General features: G+C 39.2%; 1 protein-coding gene across 1 annotated transcript; it reads left to right on the forward strand.

The window, feature by feature from the left end:
• The first annotated feature begins 4,009 nt into the window (after positions 1–4,009).
• Positions 4,010–4,945, forward strand: LOC149213812 (uncharacterized). Its single transcript, XM_089389165.1, has one exon. The coding sequence runs from the start codon at positions 4,010–4,012 to the stop codon at positions 4,943–4,945; it is 936 nt and encodes a 311-aa protein (XP_089245291.1).
• The last annotated feature ends 14,466 nt before the right edge of the window (positions 4,946–19,411 follow it).

The raw sequence follows: 19,411 nt of genomic DNA on the forward strand, positions 1-19,411 counted from the left end.
CTAACCTGGGATAATCTCAGAAGAAGGGGATTCTTCGGTCCTTCCATATGCCTTATATGTAATTAGGAAGAAGAAATCGCCTTACACCTAATGCAGACGTGCCAGATGAGCAGAAAGATCTGGGAAAAGGTGGCATTTCGATGTCAAAAGGAAGGTAGAGTTCCGGGGGATATCAAAAATACAATAAGTCAATGGCCTCAATCACCATACGAGTGCAAAATTCTAAACATCCTTTGGCAAACTATACCGGGTTTCGTGATGTGGAATATCTGGAAGGAAAGGAACAGGAGGATCTTCAAAGGTCAAACAATGACACTGGAGCAGGTATGGAAAGGAATTCATAACAATATCAAAGAAACTCTCACCACAAAGAAATGGTCCCAAGATGACTACCCAAAGCAATCACAGGAACTGGCTATCTGGAACAACTGGCAGATAACGATACAAGATCAGATTCCTGTCAAGGATAGCTCAGCAAAGCACCAAACTGATTCAGTAAAGTGGAAGCCACCTCCCATCAATGTGTTCCATCTGAACTTCGATGGCGCATCGAAAGGTAATCCGGGTCAGATGGTTACGGTGGCATTATCAGAGACCATAAGGGTAAATCCCTTCTCATCTCTCATGGTACTATTGGGTGGAATACTAACAATGCAACGGAACTGGAGGCTTTATGGAAAGGTCTTACTCTGGCGCAGCAGGGTAATTATCTCCCACTGATAGTGGAAGGGGACTCCCAACTCCTAATAAACATTGCCTTAAAACTCCAACAGGGCTCCCAAGTTCATAAAATCAGCAGTAGCTGGCATTTGGCATCTAGACTGGAACAAATTCAACATTGGTTGCAAGAGAACAAAGCAGTTTCATTCCAACACATAAAGAGGGATGTGAATAAGCCAGCTGATTTCCTTGCTAATATGGGAGCGGAAAGCGAAAATGACCTTTCAGTTGGCCCTCTATATGATATACTGTCGACAGATCAGCTATCCACCTTCCAAGCACTGTTAGACAGAGATTTGCAACTACAAGATGATTCTCACCCGGATGCGGGTGGCAATATGTTTACCAGCAATGGGCAGCTGGCATGACTTTGAAACCTGGCAGGACGGCCACACTAGGTGGCTCTGCCATACTTTAATGCCATTAAAGGCCGAGGTGAAGATTATGCAGAGAGGAGATGGTTTCGAGCGAGTGAACTTAACGGTTCTGTACGCAAGGTTGTTGGGTTTCGTAATGGAGGCCTCCAGAGAGTTCAGCATATGGAACTACATAAATGCGCATCTGTGCCAGAATGAGAATGTTTGTGGTATTTTCATGCTTTGCTCTGAGCAAAGAGGAGAGGGTGCGATTTCTGGAGTTGTGAGCGGAGGCAGAGGCCACACCTCTGCTCAGGGGGCGCTCTATCGCTCTAAGCCAAGAACTCATAACCGAGTTCAGCTTTCAAATAGTGTGGTTCGGGGAGCTCAAGTTCTGTGTGGGGAAATTCGGTTTCACATCGTCAATCGCCCTCACGTTTCAAGGTTCATGGCGCCGAGACAGCGTGGAGTCCCGCGCAGAGGCGGTGTCTGGGGTATTAGCAGAAGGGAGGAGGTCCAGGCAAGGGAAATTCCACCATTGGCTATGGCTGCACCTCCGTCTTCTCCGTCAGAGGAATCGGACGAGCAAGATAGTCAAATGCATACCTATAGTTTCACTTTCAGATGCCAGAAAAAGAGATCGAAGGTGTCTTTGCTAATCACTGTTATTGCGACTGAGGAAGATGATGAAGATTCAGATAGCCAGGAGGAAGATGCTGGGGAGCTGGCTCAGGCTGGCATTACTCAAGAGAGGGCGGAAATTGGTAATGATAATCCTCCTCGAGGCGTAGTCAACCCTGAGGAGCATGCTCGTGTTCTGGGGCCGCTTCAACCGCCAACATTCCCGCCGGGTTCCCGTCAGCCAGTGAACGAAGATGAAAATACACCAGAATTTGACAACAAAGCATAAGGTGAGCCTTCGAAGGCTAAATTTGTTGTTTTTGTTGCTGCACAGTGATTTGGTTTTGGAGTTGTGGAGGGGTCTCTTTCTTTCCGAGATGCCCCGTTTTTTCTTTAAGGGTAGTGGTATGCCCAGATTTCGCAGTGATTCCAGATCTCTGGAATCCCCTCTCATCCTACCCTCTAATGCCACAATGAATTCAGCAGCAAGGTGCGAGAGGCATGCAAAGGCTCTTTGGTTCTACGATTATGCTGCTGTTGTTCTTTTTGGAGGAATTTCTCTTGTTAGTCAGAGGACTAAATGCTGTTGTTTTGTCCATGCTCATCTCTATTGCATCTATCTTTGTAAATCAGGTAGCCTTGTGCACCTGTACTGCTTTTCAGATGGAGGGTGAAGTTATTCATCCTCAGAGGCCTGTTCCTCTCTCTGTAAATATTTTCTTTTTCTTAATATATTAGCTCAGTCTTTAGGTAGAAAAAAAAAACATGTTTGGACATAAGTGATTCCATTGGGGTTAATGTCAATGATTGGGGAATTATTCCATGCTCAAAAGAACAAAAGGTTATATTTATTTAAAAATATTGTTTACCATAACTTTAGTGTGAACTTTAGAGACATAGTTAAGAAAACCTGTTGCTGCTGCTGCTCTGCGCGCGCGCGCGCCTGAGCTTGCCCTCGGCCCATAGCCTTCGACTGCGTTTCTGTTCGCGTTCTTTCCCATGGACCCTCCGGATCCACCTGGAGGGGATCCGGACCTGCAGCAAGCCTTCTCCAACCTGGTGAAATCGCTCCCTCAGCAAAGACCAAGACCTACAGCAACCAAGTTTGTCAAGAAACTCGATGTGTTACAGGAAGTACACTTGCCTCCGACTATTCCTCGCATGGCAGCCATCTCACTAGCAGAGAAAGGATTAATCGGTCAATTTACAGGACTATGGCCTTCACCCAAAACTGTGCAAAGATGGGTGGAGCGTAACTGGGCAGACAAGGTCCAAGGGAAAATTTCCATTAGGTTTTGTGGCAGAGGATACTTCACTTTTCACTTTGAAACCAAGGAGGACAAGGATCTAATCTTTAGAAATGGGCCTTACTTCATGGATTCCAGAGGTCTCTACCTCAACAAATGGACTCCGGACTTCGACCCCGAGCTGGACATTCCAAGTGTTGTTCCTGTTTGGGTCAGACTCCCTCATCTCCCTCTTCACTGCTGGGGAGATGATTCGGTCAAAGCAATAGGGAACGCGGTCGGGAAATACATAGATCGAAGTGAACCAAAGGATAACATGCAGGCCTGTGCGCGAATATGTGTGGAAGTTGACCTGGGACGCGGACTACCGGAAGCAATCAAGTTGAAAGTAGATGACTGGTGCCATATCCAACAGCTGGACTACGAACAGATCCCCTTCAAGTGCAAGGTATGTCACGAATATGGACATTTTGCTAATAGATGCCCCAAACTTATAAATGTAGAATCAACAGAGCAAGAAGGACAATGGGAAACGGTAAAACGAAAAAAAATGAATCCATCCGTGAAGCAAGCAGAAACTGAAACCCCAGGGCCTTCCCAGCTTCACTCCTCTCATCCTCATTCATCTCATTCTCACCCTCCCTCATCCCCTCAGCAGCACCCTCCTATTATCCCTTCTTCACCTTCTCGACACTCGGATCCCTCTATTCCTCCCTCTTCCAACCCCTTTGCATCTTTGTCTGAGGTTGATCCCGAACAGGACCCCATCTCATCTGATCAGCAACCCCATCCCTCTCCTCCTCAATCTTCTCAGCCTTCTCCTGATACCAACTCCATAAGAATCACCAGAAGCTCATCAAAGGAACACGGTGCGCCCAGTGACATCCCCAAAAAGCATGGGCCAGGTAGGAAATCGGCTAAGCAGCATAGAGAAGAAAATGCTCAGAAAGACATAGCAATGGGATCCCAAACACCTATAGAATCCTACATCCTTGGACACTCGGACAAGGAAAACAACAACAAAGGCAAAGAGAGGCGGGCACCTCTCCATACCACTGGTAAATCATGATGAAGCTGCTGTCCTGGAATAGCAGGGGATTAGGGCACCCCACCAAGAAAGCTGCCCTCAGGGAGTTAATTCAAAGTGAAAAGCCCGAAATCATTCTTATTCAAGAGACGAAGCTAGATCAATCCGAAACTAACAAGCTCATCAACCAACAAAAGCAATACAGTGGGTGCGCCAGCGAAGCCAGAGGAGCCTCGGGTGGCATACTTACAATGTGGGACAATAGCAGATGGACTTGCAGCTTCACCAAAATCCACCAGAACTGGATTAGTGTTAAACTGGAAAATAAGGACAATGGAACAGAGGTTAAAATATACAATGTTTACTCACCAAACCATTACAAGGAAAAAGAAGTTTGCTGGAATACTCTGAATACAAATATTGAAGAAGACCATGACAGCAATATCATTCTCGCTGGGGATCTAAACCTAGTTATGCATTCTAATGAGAAAAGAGGAGGGAACTTTAGCTCAGATCCGTTCAGAAACAGGCTGGAGCATATTATGCAGGAGAAAGAGCTAGTAGACATAAAACCTAAGAATAGAAGATACACATGGAGCAACAGGCGTTTAGGAGCTGGAAATATAATGGAAAGGCTTGACCGTTTTCTCATCAACATCGCTTTCCTATCCACCTTCTCTACCGGTCAGACAGATATTCTCAACATCTCCGCCTCGGACCACTACCCAATCACGCTCACACTGTACAGTCATAGCCAGATTGGCCCCCTCCCTTTCAAATATTCTCCCCTCTGGAATCGAGAACCTGCAGCTAGAGATGCGGTGATGCAAACGTGGACACAGCACGTGGAGGGTTCCCCGGTGTATATCTGGGAATCCAAGCTGAAGCGAACTAGGCAGGCCCTCAAATCTTGGGCAAAGAACAGTTACCAGGAACCTGAGATCATTAAAAAAGACTTAAAAGAAAAGCCTTGAGATAGTCCAGCAAAATATCGAAGTTTCTGGTCTCACCCAGCAAGCAAAAGAAGATGAGATTCGACTGTACACCCAGCTGAGGCAAACAGCCAGAGATGAGGAGATCAAGTGGAGGATAAAATCACGACAACTATGGTTGCGTGAAGGAGACAAGAATACCTCATACTTCCACAAGCAAGCAACAGTCAGGAAGGCAAGAAATACCGTGAGTATAATCAAAGATAGTGAAGGGAAAAGTCATGAGACTCAAGACTCCATTAAAGAAGCAGCAACCGTTCACTTTAAAAACCTTCTATCTGAGGACAAGAGCGAGGAGGACTACTCAAACTTTCTCCAACACATGACTAGAGATGTCACTCAAGGAATGAACAGCAAGCTCACGCAAGAAATAGAAGAGGATGAGGTTCAAAAAGCAATCTGGAGTCTCCACCCGGACAAGGCTCCAGGTCCCGATGGGTTTCCAATAAGCTTCTACAGAGAATACTGGCACCTAATCAAAAAAGATCTTTTAAAGATGATTCGCTGGACCCTTCGGAAAGGCAAATTGGGGGGCTACACCAACTCAACCTATCTAGCTCTAATCCCAAAAGAAAACAGGCCCTCTACCTTCTCAAGATTTCGGCCCATATCTCTATGCAATTCTGCATACAAAATTATTACCAAAATTCTGTCTTCTAGGCTCAAGCCTCTCCTCCCTTCATTAATCTCAGAAAACCAAGGAGGCTTCCTATCCAATCGCCACATCTCAGACTCCATTCTCCTTGTGCAAGAAGCTATACACTCTAGCATAAGTCGAAAGGAGAAAGGCTTTGTTCTAAAACTTGACCTTGCCAATGCATTCGATAGAGTCAGACACTCCTTTCTGTTTGCAGTTTTACACAAAATGGGATTCAACACCACCTTCATTAACATGATCAAAGCTTGCATCTCCAACCCTTGGATCTCCCCTTTGATAAATGGACGCCCTTGTGTTGCTTTCCAATCCTCCCGAGGTCTCAGGCAAGGCTGCCCCCTGTCTCCTTACCTATTTATTCTCATGGCTGAATCCTTCAGCAAAGCCCTAGACTTCAACCGTAGAATTGGTCTCATTACTGGCATTCAATTTGAGCAGGGTACTAAGAATATCAACCATTCCCAGTTTGCAGATGACACTCTCTTGATGGGAGGTGCTTCAATCACCATTGCAAGGCGATTCAAAAAGATTCTAGATCAATTTATGGACTATTCAGGAGGAAAGGTTAATCAAGTTAAAAGTTGTGTCTATGGATGGAATGCCTCGAATCACACCATACACAGCATTGCAGCCACCCTTGGAGTTTCATACAAGCTTGATTGGAGTCACTTCACATATCTTGGGATGCCAGTCAGTATAGGGCCTCTGAAGATCGATACTTGGAATGGAATTCTTGATAAAATCAAAAGGAAGATTCAACAATGGGGATCTATGTGGCTAAATCCAGCTGGTCGCCTAGTTCTCCTAAAATCAGGTCTGATCTCTCTGCCCATCTACTGCTTTTCTCTGATCCAAGCTCCAATGGCCTTCCATCATAAAATGGAGAAAGCTCTCAGACACTTCCTCTGGCAAGGAGGAAAGACGGAGAAAAAAAAGTTTAACCTGGTAAATTGGAAGAATGTTATTCAGCCTCTTGAGAAAGGAGGTCTTGGAATAAGATCCCCAAATCTGCTAAATTTAGCCCTCGGGGCTAAAATTGTTTGGAGACTAATAACTGGGGATTCAGCATGGTGGAAATCAGTTCTTGAGGCCAAATATTTGAACAGTACTCGGCATCATCTATTGGACACCATTATCCCCAACAGGGACAGCTCTAATATCTGGAAATTGTGCAAGAAAATTATCCCCTATATGGCACAACATATCTCAAAAATACCTGGGGGAGGGGGCAGCATCAATATCTCTACTGACAGAATTTCTGGCCAGTGCTCTATAGGATCCAATATAGAGACAATCCCAGCTATCAGTTGGCTCAATAACAGAGGAATTTGGAATTTAGCACAAATAACGCAGTGGGGAAATCAAACACAAGCTTGGATCGACTGGTCTTTTCCGGACTACCCCAGAGATCTGGAAACTAGCTTCCTTGCTCTAAAGAGTCTATTGCATAATAAAGCTCCGGTCCAAAAAGGGATACAAGACAGCTATCGATGGGACCCTACGGGAACTCTTTACACAACCAAAGCAGGGTATCAGCAATTGTGTGAAATCAACTTCCCACAGGTTATCTGGACTCATTGGAAATTGGCTTGGAAGGCGGAAGCCCCTCCTAAAGTTAAATTCTTCTTCTGGCTACTCCTAAAAGGAAAGATACTAACATCAGAAAACTTAAAAAAAGGGGCATATTGGGACCTTCCAGGTGCCCAAACTGTTGTCAAGCTGAAGAAACAATGCAACATTTGTTCCTTGAATGCCAAGTAGCTCAGAAGTGTTGGGAAAATATGGCCTCAATAGGGGAGGTTGCATGGGAACCAAAAGAATCTATAGTCGAAACTGTATACAGTTGGAAAAAAATTTGCCCTTGGAAAGGTAAGAAGGACAAGTTGACTCAAAGGATCTGGAACACAATCCCTTTAACTCTTGTTTGGAGCATATGGTTGGCCAGAAATAAAATGGTTTTTCAAGATAAAGGGCACAGTTTAAGAGTTATTTGCCACAAAGCCAAAAGTTTAGCGGTGGAAGCAATCGTCGTCCGCAAACAAGGCAGGATTGAGGCCTCCCATTATAGCGTAGAAGAAAGAAATCTGATGAATTATGGGAATGGAAGTCTCATCAGTGTCCAGGCAACGAGAAAAGAGAATTTGCAGCCGAATGAGACAGGTAGTGTCTGGAAACTGAGACTCAAAGAAGAGGAATTTGCTCTATGGCTGAGCAACTGCAACAGATTTCATATGTTTTTCGATGGAGCCTCAAAGTCGAACCCTGGCAAAGCAGGGGCAGGAGGCATGATATGTAACGCTAATGGTGAGTCAATTCTCCATTTTGAATGGGGGCTGGGTGAATTATCAAACAACAGGGCCGAGGGCTTGGCTCTGTTCCAAGGACTCACGCAATTGATCAGACTAGGAATTAAAAAGGTGACTATCTTCGGCGATTCGGCAATAATAATTCGACTTATGGTGCACAGGCAATCCTCGCCAAACACCTTATTGCAGCAAATCAATAGAAGAAATCAAATTCTCCACGACATGCTGGAAGAGGCCAATTACTACCATATTCTCCGCGGCCTCAACAAAAATGCTGACAGCTATGCCAACAAGGCGTGTGATCACCCCAAAGGCCACCTCAGCTGCAACAACATCCCGTCTATCCATTCATTGCCATGATCACGCATCCAGGTCAAGTAAGGGGCACCATAACCAATAGAATCCGCATCTGCAGGCAAATCAGCAGAGCAGAGGACAGTGTAGATAAGGAAACAAGGAATTGTAACAGAAGCCAGATCGAGCAGCCGGCTCAGCACACTTTTTTCAATCGCTCCAATGTTTCGCACGTATACAGTCAACCTCCCCTGTACAGAGAAGGCATGGTAGATAGGATCTCGCTCAGAAATGGGATCGAAAAATCTGCACAAAGTGTGGGAAGCTGTCGAGACATAGAAAGAAATCGTCCCGCCAGACAGAGCACAGGTACCAATTCAGACTTGCTTTGGACTGTGTGGCCCAAATTTGGAAATAGCACATCAGACAGCTCCCGCCTCAACTACACAGAAATGCTATTTATATCCCAACAGAGCCCCAGCATCCGCCATCCTGATGAAGCACTCTGCGATAGCTCTTTCTCCATTAGAGTTGTCTTAACTCAAGCAGCTTCAATCCCTTCTGCAAGAAGCGTTGGTCTTCAGACTTCTGGGGATTCAGTGAACAGCACTAGTGACAGGAGTATCCGCATCCGAGAAGGGAAAGTAGTCAAGAACAGAGGGTTAATTCACCAGAATCCTTATATCAGAGAAGCGAAAACCATGGATCGCCCTGAGCAATGTTTCCACTGTCGCGATTTGCAGGCAGAATTTGAGGAAGTGCGCGCTCAGCAAAGGGCTCTGGAAGATCAAGTTCGCAGTATGGAGGCTAGGCAGGCAGACCAAATCCGGAATCTGGAAGCAAAACTTGATGAGCAGTGCAGAATCCTTCATGACAAATACCGGGCCGAGATAAACTTATTCCTTCACCGAGTACACTCCTTACATGAGCAGTTCAACAACCTTAGCAACAGGTGCGCTCATGCTGAAGAATCAATCACAGTCCTCAGGTATATGATGGAGAAAAAATTCAAAGAAGCTTCATCCACCTCCAGCGCCAAGAATGAGGCTGACCAAAACCCGGAGGATTCCACAGCGCGAAAGATTAGTCACATAGATATTGATTAGTTATGTGTTGCAGTTGTAAGTTTTGGTGTTTTCAGTTTGTACGAATCTATAGTAGTAAAAGTTGTCTCATAGCTAGAAGCAATAGGATCAAGATCAAGGAACAGAACCATTTTGTATTTCCTTGGATCAGTAATGCTCAAGAAGCATCTCATGTATGGCAAGCTGCCCCCCTCTTTTTTCAGATTAATACATAGCAACCGAACTTGTCAAAAAAAAAAAAAACTTTAGTGTGAACTTTAAATTTGTCCAATTACTAATTAGCAAAGAAAATAAACCCTGCATCTAATTTCTAATTAGTAATTTGTTGCATTTAATTAGTAATTTGCTGTGATGCAAAAGGACATGACTTTTGGTCTTTTTTTATAATTTTGGGTTAGTAAATATAGTATCTAAGTACAATAGCAAAGCAATTTTGATAAGTTTATTTTATAAATTAAAAACTAAAATAAAGAGATTAAAATTAAAAAAACATTTAAACTGTACGAGTTGAAATGTAAATTGATCATGACCTGCAAGAAAAAAATCATTATCTTTTGGTGTTGTATACTCTTGCTTTTTGCAATATCTGTGTTCCATTTAAGCAAGTTAGTTTTCTTATTGAAATTTTTTCAAAGTATAATGAAGGCACTTACATCACAGATAAACAGATGCCATCTTAATTAGGAAGTATAGTTTAATATAATTCATTTATTTGACATAACATAAGCATAGGAGATATGATGACATATAGAATGACGAAATTTGGGATAATTGAAAATAATAAAAGAATGGAGATTGACTATACCACTTCAAATTACTCTATTTATTAGTCAGAAATAATGTTTTGACACTTCAAATTACTCTATTTATTATTTAGAAACTATTTATTAGTTAGAAATAATGTTTTGACAGTTCAAATTACTCTTTATTAGTTAGAAATAATGTTTTGACAGCTTGATTTTTTAAAAGTTATTATGTTATTAAACTTTATACCTGGTAACAAGAAAGTAATACAACTGGAAGGAATGATATTACATGTTATGAATTATGAAAGTCATATTCAATTAATACTGTTTTAAATAAGAAATAGATAACAGTTCATTTCAATGTGCAAATCTTTTTATTCAAGGAATTTTATTTCTTTGTGATTGGAAGTGTAGTCTTTCCATCATGAATACTGAATAATAAAAATATTATAGGAAATTTATACTTAGTTAAAACTATAAATAATTTAATAGTTATAATTAAATATAAATGAATAAGCATTATTTAATATTATATGGGTAATTTAAATCATAAAATGCATTATTTATTTAAACAATGCAAGATAGAGTGTGATATTACAATTAAATAAAAATAAATAATAATAATATTTTTATATTAGATCAGAGATATTGAAATTTAATTAAACATTAGCATAATGAATCAAGAGCCATAGAGACAAAATAAAAAGTGCCAATGCAATTTTTATTAACTAATAATTAATGCATTAAACATTGGCATAATGACAAAATATTGGACCAGAGATATTGAAATTTAATTAAACATTAGCATAATGAATCAAGAGCCATAGAGACAAAATAAAAACTGCCAATGCAATTTTTATTAATTAATAATTAATGCATTAAACATTAGCATAATGAATCAAGAGCCATAGAGACAAAATAAAAACTGCCAATGCCAATTTTTATTAACTAATAATTAATGCAACATTCCACTAGATGAATGTTCACATACAAGATGATCATTTAAGAACATAGGATTTGTGCTCTAACATTTTGCCTTCTGTCAATACAATGTCATTTTGCCAGCAATGATAGCAGTTCATTCCAACTCTTCATGTTTCAAAAATTTCAGTTGAAGGGGATCCCATGGAATTTGCAGAAATTTATGCTTCTTTATACTAGCTTAACTGCTGAATTTTAACAAGATCATTTCCAGACTTTCCTAGAATGGCTGCAACTGTGCGTTCAGATGTTACAACTTCAACTGTGCATTCAGATGTTACAACTTCAACTGTAGTTTTTGTGATAAGCTGACCAGCTGCTGTCACACTGCCAAAGGTGATATACAATGTCAAGGACATTAGCATAGAAATACTGATCAGCAAAAGTACTATGGTAGTAGAAATTGAAAAAAATTTGCAAATGTTATGTACCTTTCAAATCTGGTAGAAGTCTGTTGACAAAGAATTGGGTCCTCAAACTCAGAGAAATTGCCAATATTGTTTATATTGCGATTTGACTGAATTTTGAAACAAAGCATATAGTTAGTACTGCAGGGGTTCATGTTTGCAGACAGATTTATGGTTGTCACACTGCCAAAGGTGATATACAATGTCAAGGACATTAGCACAGAAATACTGATCAGCAAAAGCACTATGATAGTAGCAATTGACAAAATTTTGCAAATGTTATGTACCTTTCAAATCTGGCAGAAGTCTGTTGACAAAGAATTGGGTCCTCAAACTCAGAGAAATTGCCAATACTGTTTATATTGCGATTTGAATGAATTTTGAAACAAAGCATATAGTTAGTACTGCAGGGGTTCGTGTTTGCAGACAGATTTATGGTTAATTATCTTAAATAGAAATTTAATTGAATCAAGGAATCAAAATCAAAAAGTAGCAACAGAGGGACAGTAGACGAATTGTTGGCAAATGTTGGAAAATGTCGGAGGGAGATCAAGAACTGCATACAAAATTGGTGCACTTGTTTGCTGTGGATTTCCTGAAATTTCAATCAGTGATTCAGATTTTCCTGGTCTAACTTCAAGAAGATTAACTTTGGCATCAGAAATCTGACCATACAAAGAAAACATGATCAGTAAATAAAGTGTGTTCATAGCAACGCATCAACAATTGAGCTTGTTATTTGAGCATGCAAGAGTCCATGGTTATTTGAGCATTACAAGTTAATGGCATTCTGGTTGAATACTGAGGGTTTGTCTTAGCTGTGGTTGGCATGCGCTATGGTGGTTTGATTGGCGGCCAGCTGTTCCTGCTCGAGATGTTGGAAAGTTTGGCTTGGGTTTTACTGTCTTCGTGGCCTTTGGGTTGGTATTGTTACTTGCTTGTTTAGCTCTGCAGTCTGTGTGATTTTTCGTCTGTGGTGGAGTTCCTGGTTGCTCGGATATTGTTACTTGCTTGTTTAGCTCTGCAGTCTGTGCGATTTTTCGTCTGTGGTGGTCTTGTGGGCGGACAACTGTCCCTGGTCGAGATCCTAGAAAGTTACTCGACTTGGGTTTATTGTCTCTTCGTTTCCCTCAAGAGTCCATGGCTATTTGAGCATTATAAGTTAATGGCATTCTGGTTAAATACTGAGGGTTTCTCTTATCTGCATGGCTTTTATGAGCGATATAAGCTAAGTCGAACCAAAGTTTTGGAGGTTGGAAAGGTTGGTTTTGGGGGTGGAAAGGTTTTGTGGTGTTATTGGGGGCCTCGCATCGTTGGAGGTGAAGGGCATGTGGTGCGGTGACTCCCAAGCTATTATGTAACGTTGGTATGAATCGGACTGTGTTCGCGCCCTTTGGGTTATTATTGTTACTTGGTTGTTTAGCTCTGAAATCTCTGCGATTTTTCGTTTGTATTTGTTGTATTGTCTGCGCTGAAAACACAATGCGATTTCTGCCGGCTGTAATGCTGTGGACTTGTCTTAGCTACATGGGTTTTATGGAAATTTCTGTAAATGTCGGTTTCGACCGGAATTTGGAACAAGACAACCTGAGTCAAGCTATGGAGTGTATTCAAGGCTTTTCGGTTGTATAATTTATGTGTATGTTTACTTTGGTGCATAATGTTTTTTTAAGTTTGTAATTCTGTTATGGATCTATGGATATTCGACTTTGATATTACTCCTAGAACGGAAGGTTGCTTTGTTGACTAAAGTTGTATAAGACTAAAACACATGCCTAAGATGTCTTGTTGCAGCTTTGCAATGTTGACGAGATCTGTTTTGATTTTCAAAAACAGTTTATTAGAAAGTGAGTATTGTACATACCTCAACCAATTGATCAGTTTCGAAAGCACACCGAGGAAGTTGTTCTCTTTGTAATATTCTAATATTGGCAGCTGTTGTGTGCCTCATATCAGAAGTCGGTACAGCATCCCTGCCAATTAGACAACACAATTTCAAAATAAGATCAAGTTGCTGAAACGTACTTTATCATATGCAATCCTATTACTGGTTACAGAACTGTATCTGCGATCAAACTTCAGATTCACGCTAACTAGCTAAACATGAGAATGCAGAAGGAGAGATCAAAAGTGTGAGGCTACAAAGCCATAAACTTTTGGCACAAAGCCTGTAGCATGTGCTTTTCAATGAGGTCTAATAGAAACATTGGCTGAAAATATTGCAGAATGTTGAGGATGTAGGCAATTAAATGCAAAGAATCGACTAGAAATTTTAGGCACGCGTTTCATAAAAAGTTTTAAGTCCCCTTGCCGAAGTACTCCAAAGTAGCTTGTGCATAGACAACACTGTGTGTGAAGTGCACTTCAAATGATATAAAAAATGAAATGGGTTGAGGTAAACTTACTGCTTGGACATTCTTTATCATGGTTATTTTAGAACGCCAAATAAACCTTATTCTCCGCCCCGTAAACCTTAATTCGACTTAGGAAGAACGCCAAATATCGCTGCGGTCAACCCAAAAGTCAGCGATCTATCGATCGCTTATAGTCCCTGGCAGGGACTAGTAACTATGTGTCATGATCTTTGTTTTTTTATTCTCGAGTCAAATGAATGCAATTAAACTAAAACAGAATGCACACAGAATCCAGACCAACACGTAGCAAAGTTTTAGAGACATATATGTAAAAGCAAGTGAAGCAGAAAATAAACGTACTTTCACGTTGAACTGTGAGCGGTTCTGTTTTAGAAGATAAAGAATTGCAAAAAAGTCATTTTTATCTATATCTGAATCCAACAGAATTTGATGCGGTGCTCCATGCGATGGAAAAATTTGACAACTTAGGTAAGCCAACAGAAATATTTGGGAAAGAATAAACACATGTAACATCATCATGATGCTCTGTGACAAGTTGCACTTTGTATCATCAAGTGCACTTGCTCATGCAAATAAACTAGTTGAGTCAAAACAGTAGTCAAATTATGCAAGACTGAAATAACATGGAAGTGTAATCTAAAACATCTGAACTCAATTTTGCATGTAATAATATGTTGAGCCATAAATAAAACAAAGATGTTTGGATAAGGTATTTGCAAAAAAACCTGAAATACTTGCAAACAGAAAGAAGCATCAAATAGTTGCAGATTGCACTTGCCTTATGTGAGCAGGCAAGAACACAATTTCAATATAAGATCAAGCTGCTTAAAGGTGTGTTATCGTATGCAATGCTATTGCTGGTTACAAAATTGTATTTGCGATCAAACTTCAGATTCACGCTAACTTGAGCCTCCTTCTACCCTGATTGAAGCTGTTTTTCTTCTGATGCATCACCAAGTAAAACAGAACGTCAACAATGCAGCAGAAGATTCAAACTGATATAAAAGTGGTTTCCAACATTAATGCAATTGATATACCTAGCCATTTAGCTAACCAACGTATGCAAAAGGTATCACCCCATAAACCTCGTTCAGACTCCTTTATATTTGTAGATGCAGAATAATGCATTTTATGAAGATATGTACCAATATCATTAACACGATGTAACTCGTATAGGAACTGAGGTGCTAGTTCATATTGATATGACTGTATTGCTGCAACGTCATTGTTCTTTAAGCAAAAAAGAAAGTGGTCTATTAACGCATTTTGCAATTAATTTGAAGTATAACAAAAATGTAGAAGCATTTCGAACGAGTCAAATAGACAATCTCCTACAGTATATGAAAATGCATTTAGTCTAAAAAGACCATTTTTTTTTAATACAATATCAATGTTGTCAGGAAAAATGCATTGCAATCTGAATTTGTAATTGTCAACATCTATTATTTCTTCCATTATGTGCAATTTCTTACCAGGGTTGGCTTTTGCAATTGTCTTGTACAGCTTTGCAAAAAAATATTGATGAAGCTAGCAAAAACTGAACATGACCTACATCGATAGGCCACCAAACCCCCCTGAAGCTTCTCAACACCAAAGTGTTTCCCAAAGAACGATTCCCCTTTTTCAACAAAACTACCAATGCAAACATTTGCAGTTTCGTTGAAAAAGGGAGATCGTTCTTTGGGAAAGACTTTGCCGTTGAGAAGCTTCACGGGGGTTTGGTGGCGTGATCTGACATATATACATTTAAATATAGATATGTAAAAAGAGGAGATATATATAGTAAACATTAATATTTTAAATAGCAAATATCATATTTGTATAGTTGCCATACATACCTTTTCAAAGCAAGCGGTTCGTTTGCCTTTCCTAATTGAGTTATGTGGTCTATTTCTTCAGTTGTTTGTTTTCCTTTTCCAGGATTTATGCTATGTTATAGAATAGGAACATATATTTAGTTCAATTTCAAAGAGCATATAGAAGTAAAGAGTTAACAAGGAACATTAAAACCATAGAACCATACATATGTAAAGATAGAATGGATATATACAAAACATTAACATTCTAAATACAAATTGGCATATTTGTATAGTTGTTATAGACATACGTTGCTGAACATTATTATTCTAAATACAAATCAGCATATTTGTATAGTTGTCATAGACATACCTTTGCAAAACAAGTGTTTGGCTTGCCCTTTCTAATTGCGTTATGGATTCTACTCTTCAATTGTTTCGTTTCGTCTCTGAAGATTTAGGCTATGCTATAGAATACTAACATATATCTAGTGCAAACTAGAAGTAAAAACTGAAAAAGAACATTAAAACCATAGAACCATACATATGTAAAAATAAAAATAGAATGCATATATAGTAGACATTAATATTCTAAATACAAATTACCATTTTTGTGTAGTTCTCATAGACATAACTTTGCAAAACAAGTGATTTGTTTGCGCTTTCTAATTGGCTTATGCATTCTATTTCTTGAATTCTTTCATTTCCTTTTTCAAGTTTTATGCTATGTTATAGAATAGCAAGACATATTTAGTACAAGTCAAAAGAACATATGAAAGTAAAACTTGAACAAGAAGACAAGATGCATGATCCATGGAAAATGAAAGGCAAAAAGAATATACTGTGTTTGTTTATGTTGCATGTTGTTTTTCTTTTTTCTTGGTTGTTCTGTTCAATTGAAAAGGGTTTTACTAGTAGAATCTGCATGCATAAATAGATGGGGTCATATCTACAAATTTATGATAGGATAGCTCTGTTCATTAATTGAAAAGGCTGTCTCTGGCATAAGTTGCATTGATCAATACAGAACGCCCTATATGCAAATGTATAATAGAATGCATAGTATGTATGCTGTTATCACTTCGTTTACGACAAAAAGATATTGTAGTATGCTTTAGTAAAATAGATATGATAAAAGCAATGAGATATTGCAAAAATGTCAAAATTTGGAATTTTGTAAACTGTTTCATGTGTATATCATAGGTCAAGGACAAGAGATATTATATCATGGTCAGACCAATATGCATCCAATACGAAAATTTTATAGTTTATATTGCCTAGATTTGCCCAAACATGGTCAATCAATGATTTGTGCATGCTATTAGTTTTGTCAACTAGGAAATGAAGATTGTAGTTTTGCATGTAGGTTTCTAGCTGCTTTGTTTTTTGATTGCAATGCACCATATCAATATTCAAGTCCCCTAGTATAACTATGATATTGTTTAGATCTAACTGGTAAAAGGATTTTGCAATGACGTTGAGGATATTGTTTAGGTTTGCATGTGGCAATGCATATATATTGAGTATTGCAATTTCTAATGTGTCAACTTTTATTTTTGCAAACAATGCTTCTACAAAGCAGTCTTCAAAATGGGTATGTTCAAGGATAACGATATTTTCCTTTATCAATATCATTACTTCATGCTTAATGTAACTTGAGATGCAATTGAAATTTTTGAAGTCTTCATTTAATTCGAACTAAGGTTTACGGGGCAGAAAGGGTTGGGGGTCTTATTACGAGCTTTGCATGGTTTGAGGCAAATGGCACGTGGCGCACGTGAGGGGCACGTGGTTGCATGCGGTCTGGTGGTCTGATCGGCGGCCAGCTGTCCGTCCTCAATATGCTGGAATGTTCAGCTTGTGTTTTACTGTCTTCGCAGCATTTGGGTTGGTATTGTTACTTGCTTATTTAGCTATGCAGTCTATGCGATGTTTGGTCTGTGGTAGACTTCCTGTGGTAAATGTCTGCGTGAAGCTATGATTCTTAGTTGTATTGTTTAGAGGTTAAGTTCAGCTACTGCATTATAAGTTAATGGCATTTGGATATGGTTATACTATATGGATCTAAACAGAATTCAAGGATCAAGGAACCCAAACAAGGCATTGAGAACCAGATACGAGTAGTGCATAAGCATAATTCCATAATGCTTCTCAACAAGATCCATCATTATGGGACATTGCGGGTATGATCCATATAAATGATGAACATGTAATATATTCAAAGGGTAGGTTTGGCAAACACAGCAACAATCTGCCTAAGAAAATTGTCCCAAGACTATTGCCAATTGTCGCATGTGAAAGAAGATGCCCAAAAATTACAGATCTTTGATGATTCACAAATTGTGGTGATTTCGATGAATGCAACAAATTGATTGGATAATTATAAACTTCAACCTATATTTCAGGACATTCGACTTTGTTAAACAGAGTATTTAACACATTATGTTTGAACATGTTTACAAAGACAGGAACATGGAAACTGATGGACTGTCAAAAGAAAGATTACACAAAGATAGGAACATGGAAACTGATGGACTGTCAAAAGCAAGATTACACTTGGTAGCATGAGCTTGGCTAATTCAACAGAGAGTGGAAGGAGAGCTGATGGAATGTCTTTTAAATGCCAATATCTATGTATACTTTTTTATGCCACTGTTTATGAACATATCTAGGACCTGATTCTTCATGAGACAAAACTGGTTTCAAATCTCTGATGTATGTCAGAATGACCATGACAGGGTTGTTATCAGATAAAACTCGCTTCAAAGTTTCGATATATGTTATAATGACTATGATAGCGCTGTCATATTGACATTTTTGGAAACTGTTTATGAAACAAGATATGTTCCCAGCAATACTTTTATCACTTCCTATGCTTAAGCATATCTGTGAAATGCAGGAACATATATAATAAATGTAATTTTGTTTTCATAATAAAATATTTTTTTCTGTCTAAGTAGAATAAGGTAGTTGAACATCATATGAGAACCAATCTGGTTATAACTAGCTAACATGACATTTTAATCTAAGGTTTAAATAGACAAAATGTCTTGATTCATCATTATACAGAGCTAGTTGCATGCATTACTCAACTTCTACTTGTTGGGATCATCTCAAATAATATTGTTGTTATGATTATAACAATTGATAATATTAATATTAATATTAATGTAAACACAAAATAAACAATGACAATTTCATATTTGAATTCCAATATAATTGAATGACAGAAAAGATCTAAATGACTGAATACAGCTTAAATATCTATGTTTTTTAAAACAATCACAGAGTAACTCGGCTATAAATCTAGAGTAACTGAACCATAAACCTACACAATGCAAAAATTAAAAGCCTAACAAATTGACAAAAAGCAATTAATACAAAAATTGACAAAAAGCAATTAGTCGAATAACAGCGTACCTGGAACAAAGCTGACTATTCAAATTGCTTCTCGTCTAGACCATATTCATGCACAACAGAGCCTGTACCAAGAACCACAGCTTCACCTAGGCCATCTCGGCCCAAATGACGAGGAAGTCACATGGTGCTCGAAGCTGACATTTACGGGAATTTCCATAAAACCCATGCAGGTAACAGAAACCCTCAGTATCACTGAAAAGTTTATAATTTTCGCAAACGAAACATTTCATCCAATATATAAGCAACAGCAAACAAACAACATCTAGTACCAATATAGCAAACCTTGAATTCAGCACTTGTTAACAAAGCAAATGAACTTAACACTAACTAAATGAACTTAACAAAGTTGTTAACAAAGCAACCTTGCATTCTAGGAGTAATAT

This window comes from Pinus tabuliformis, chromosome 1_1, assembly GCF_031772625.1.
Source record: "Pinus tabuliformis cultivar Carrire ecotype Pingquan chromosome 1_1, CPIR1, whole genome shotgun sequence".
NCBI lineage: Eukaryota > Viridiplantae > Streptophyta > Pinopsida > Pinales > Pinaceae > Pinus > Pinus tabuliformis.

Excerpts from the sequence above, each read along its gene's own strand:
- LOC149213812 (XM_089389165.1), top strand. The coding sequence starts at position 4,010 with ATGATGAAGCTGCTGTCCTGGAATAGCAGGGGATTAGGGCACCCCACC.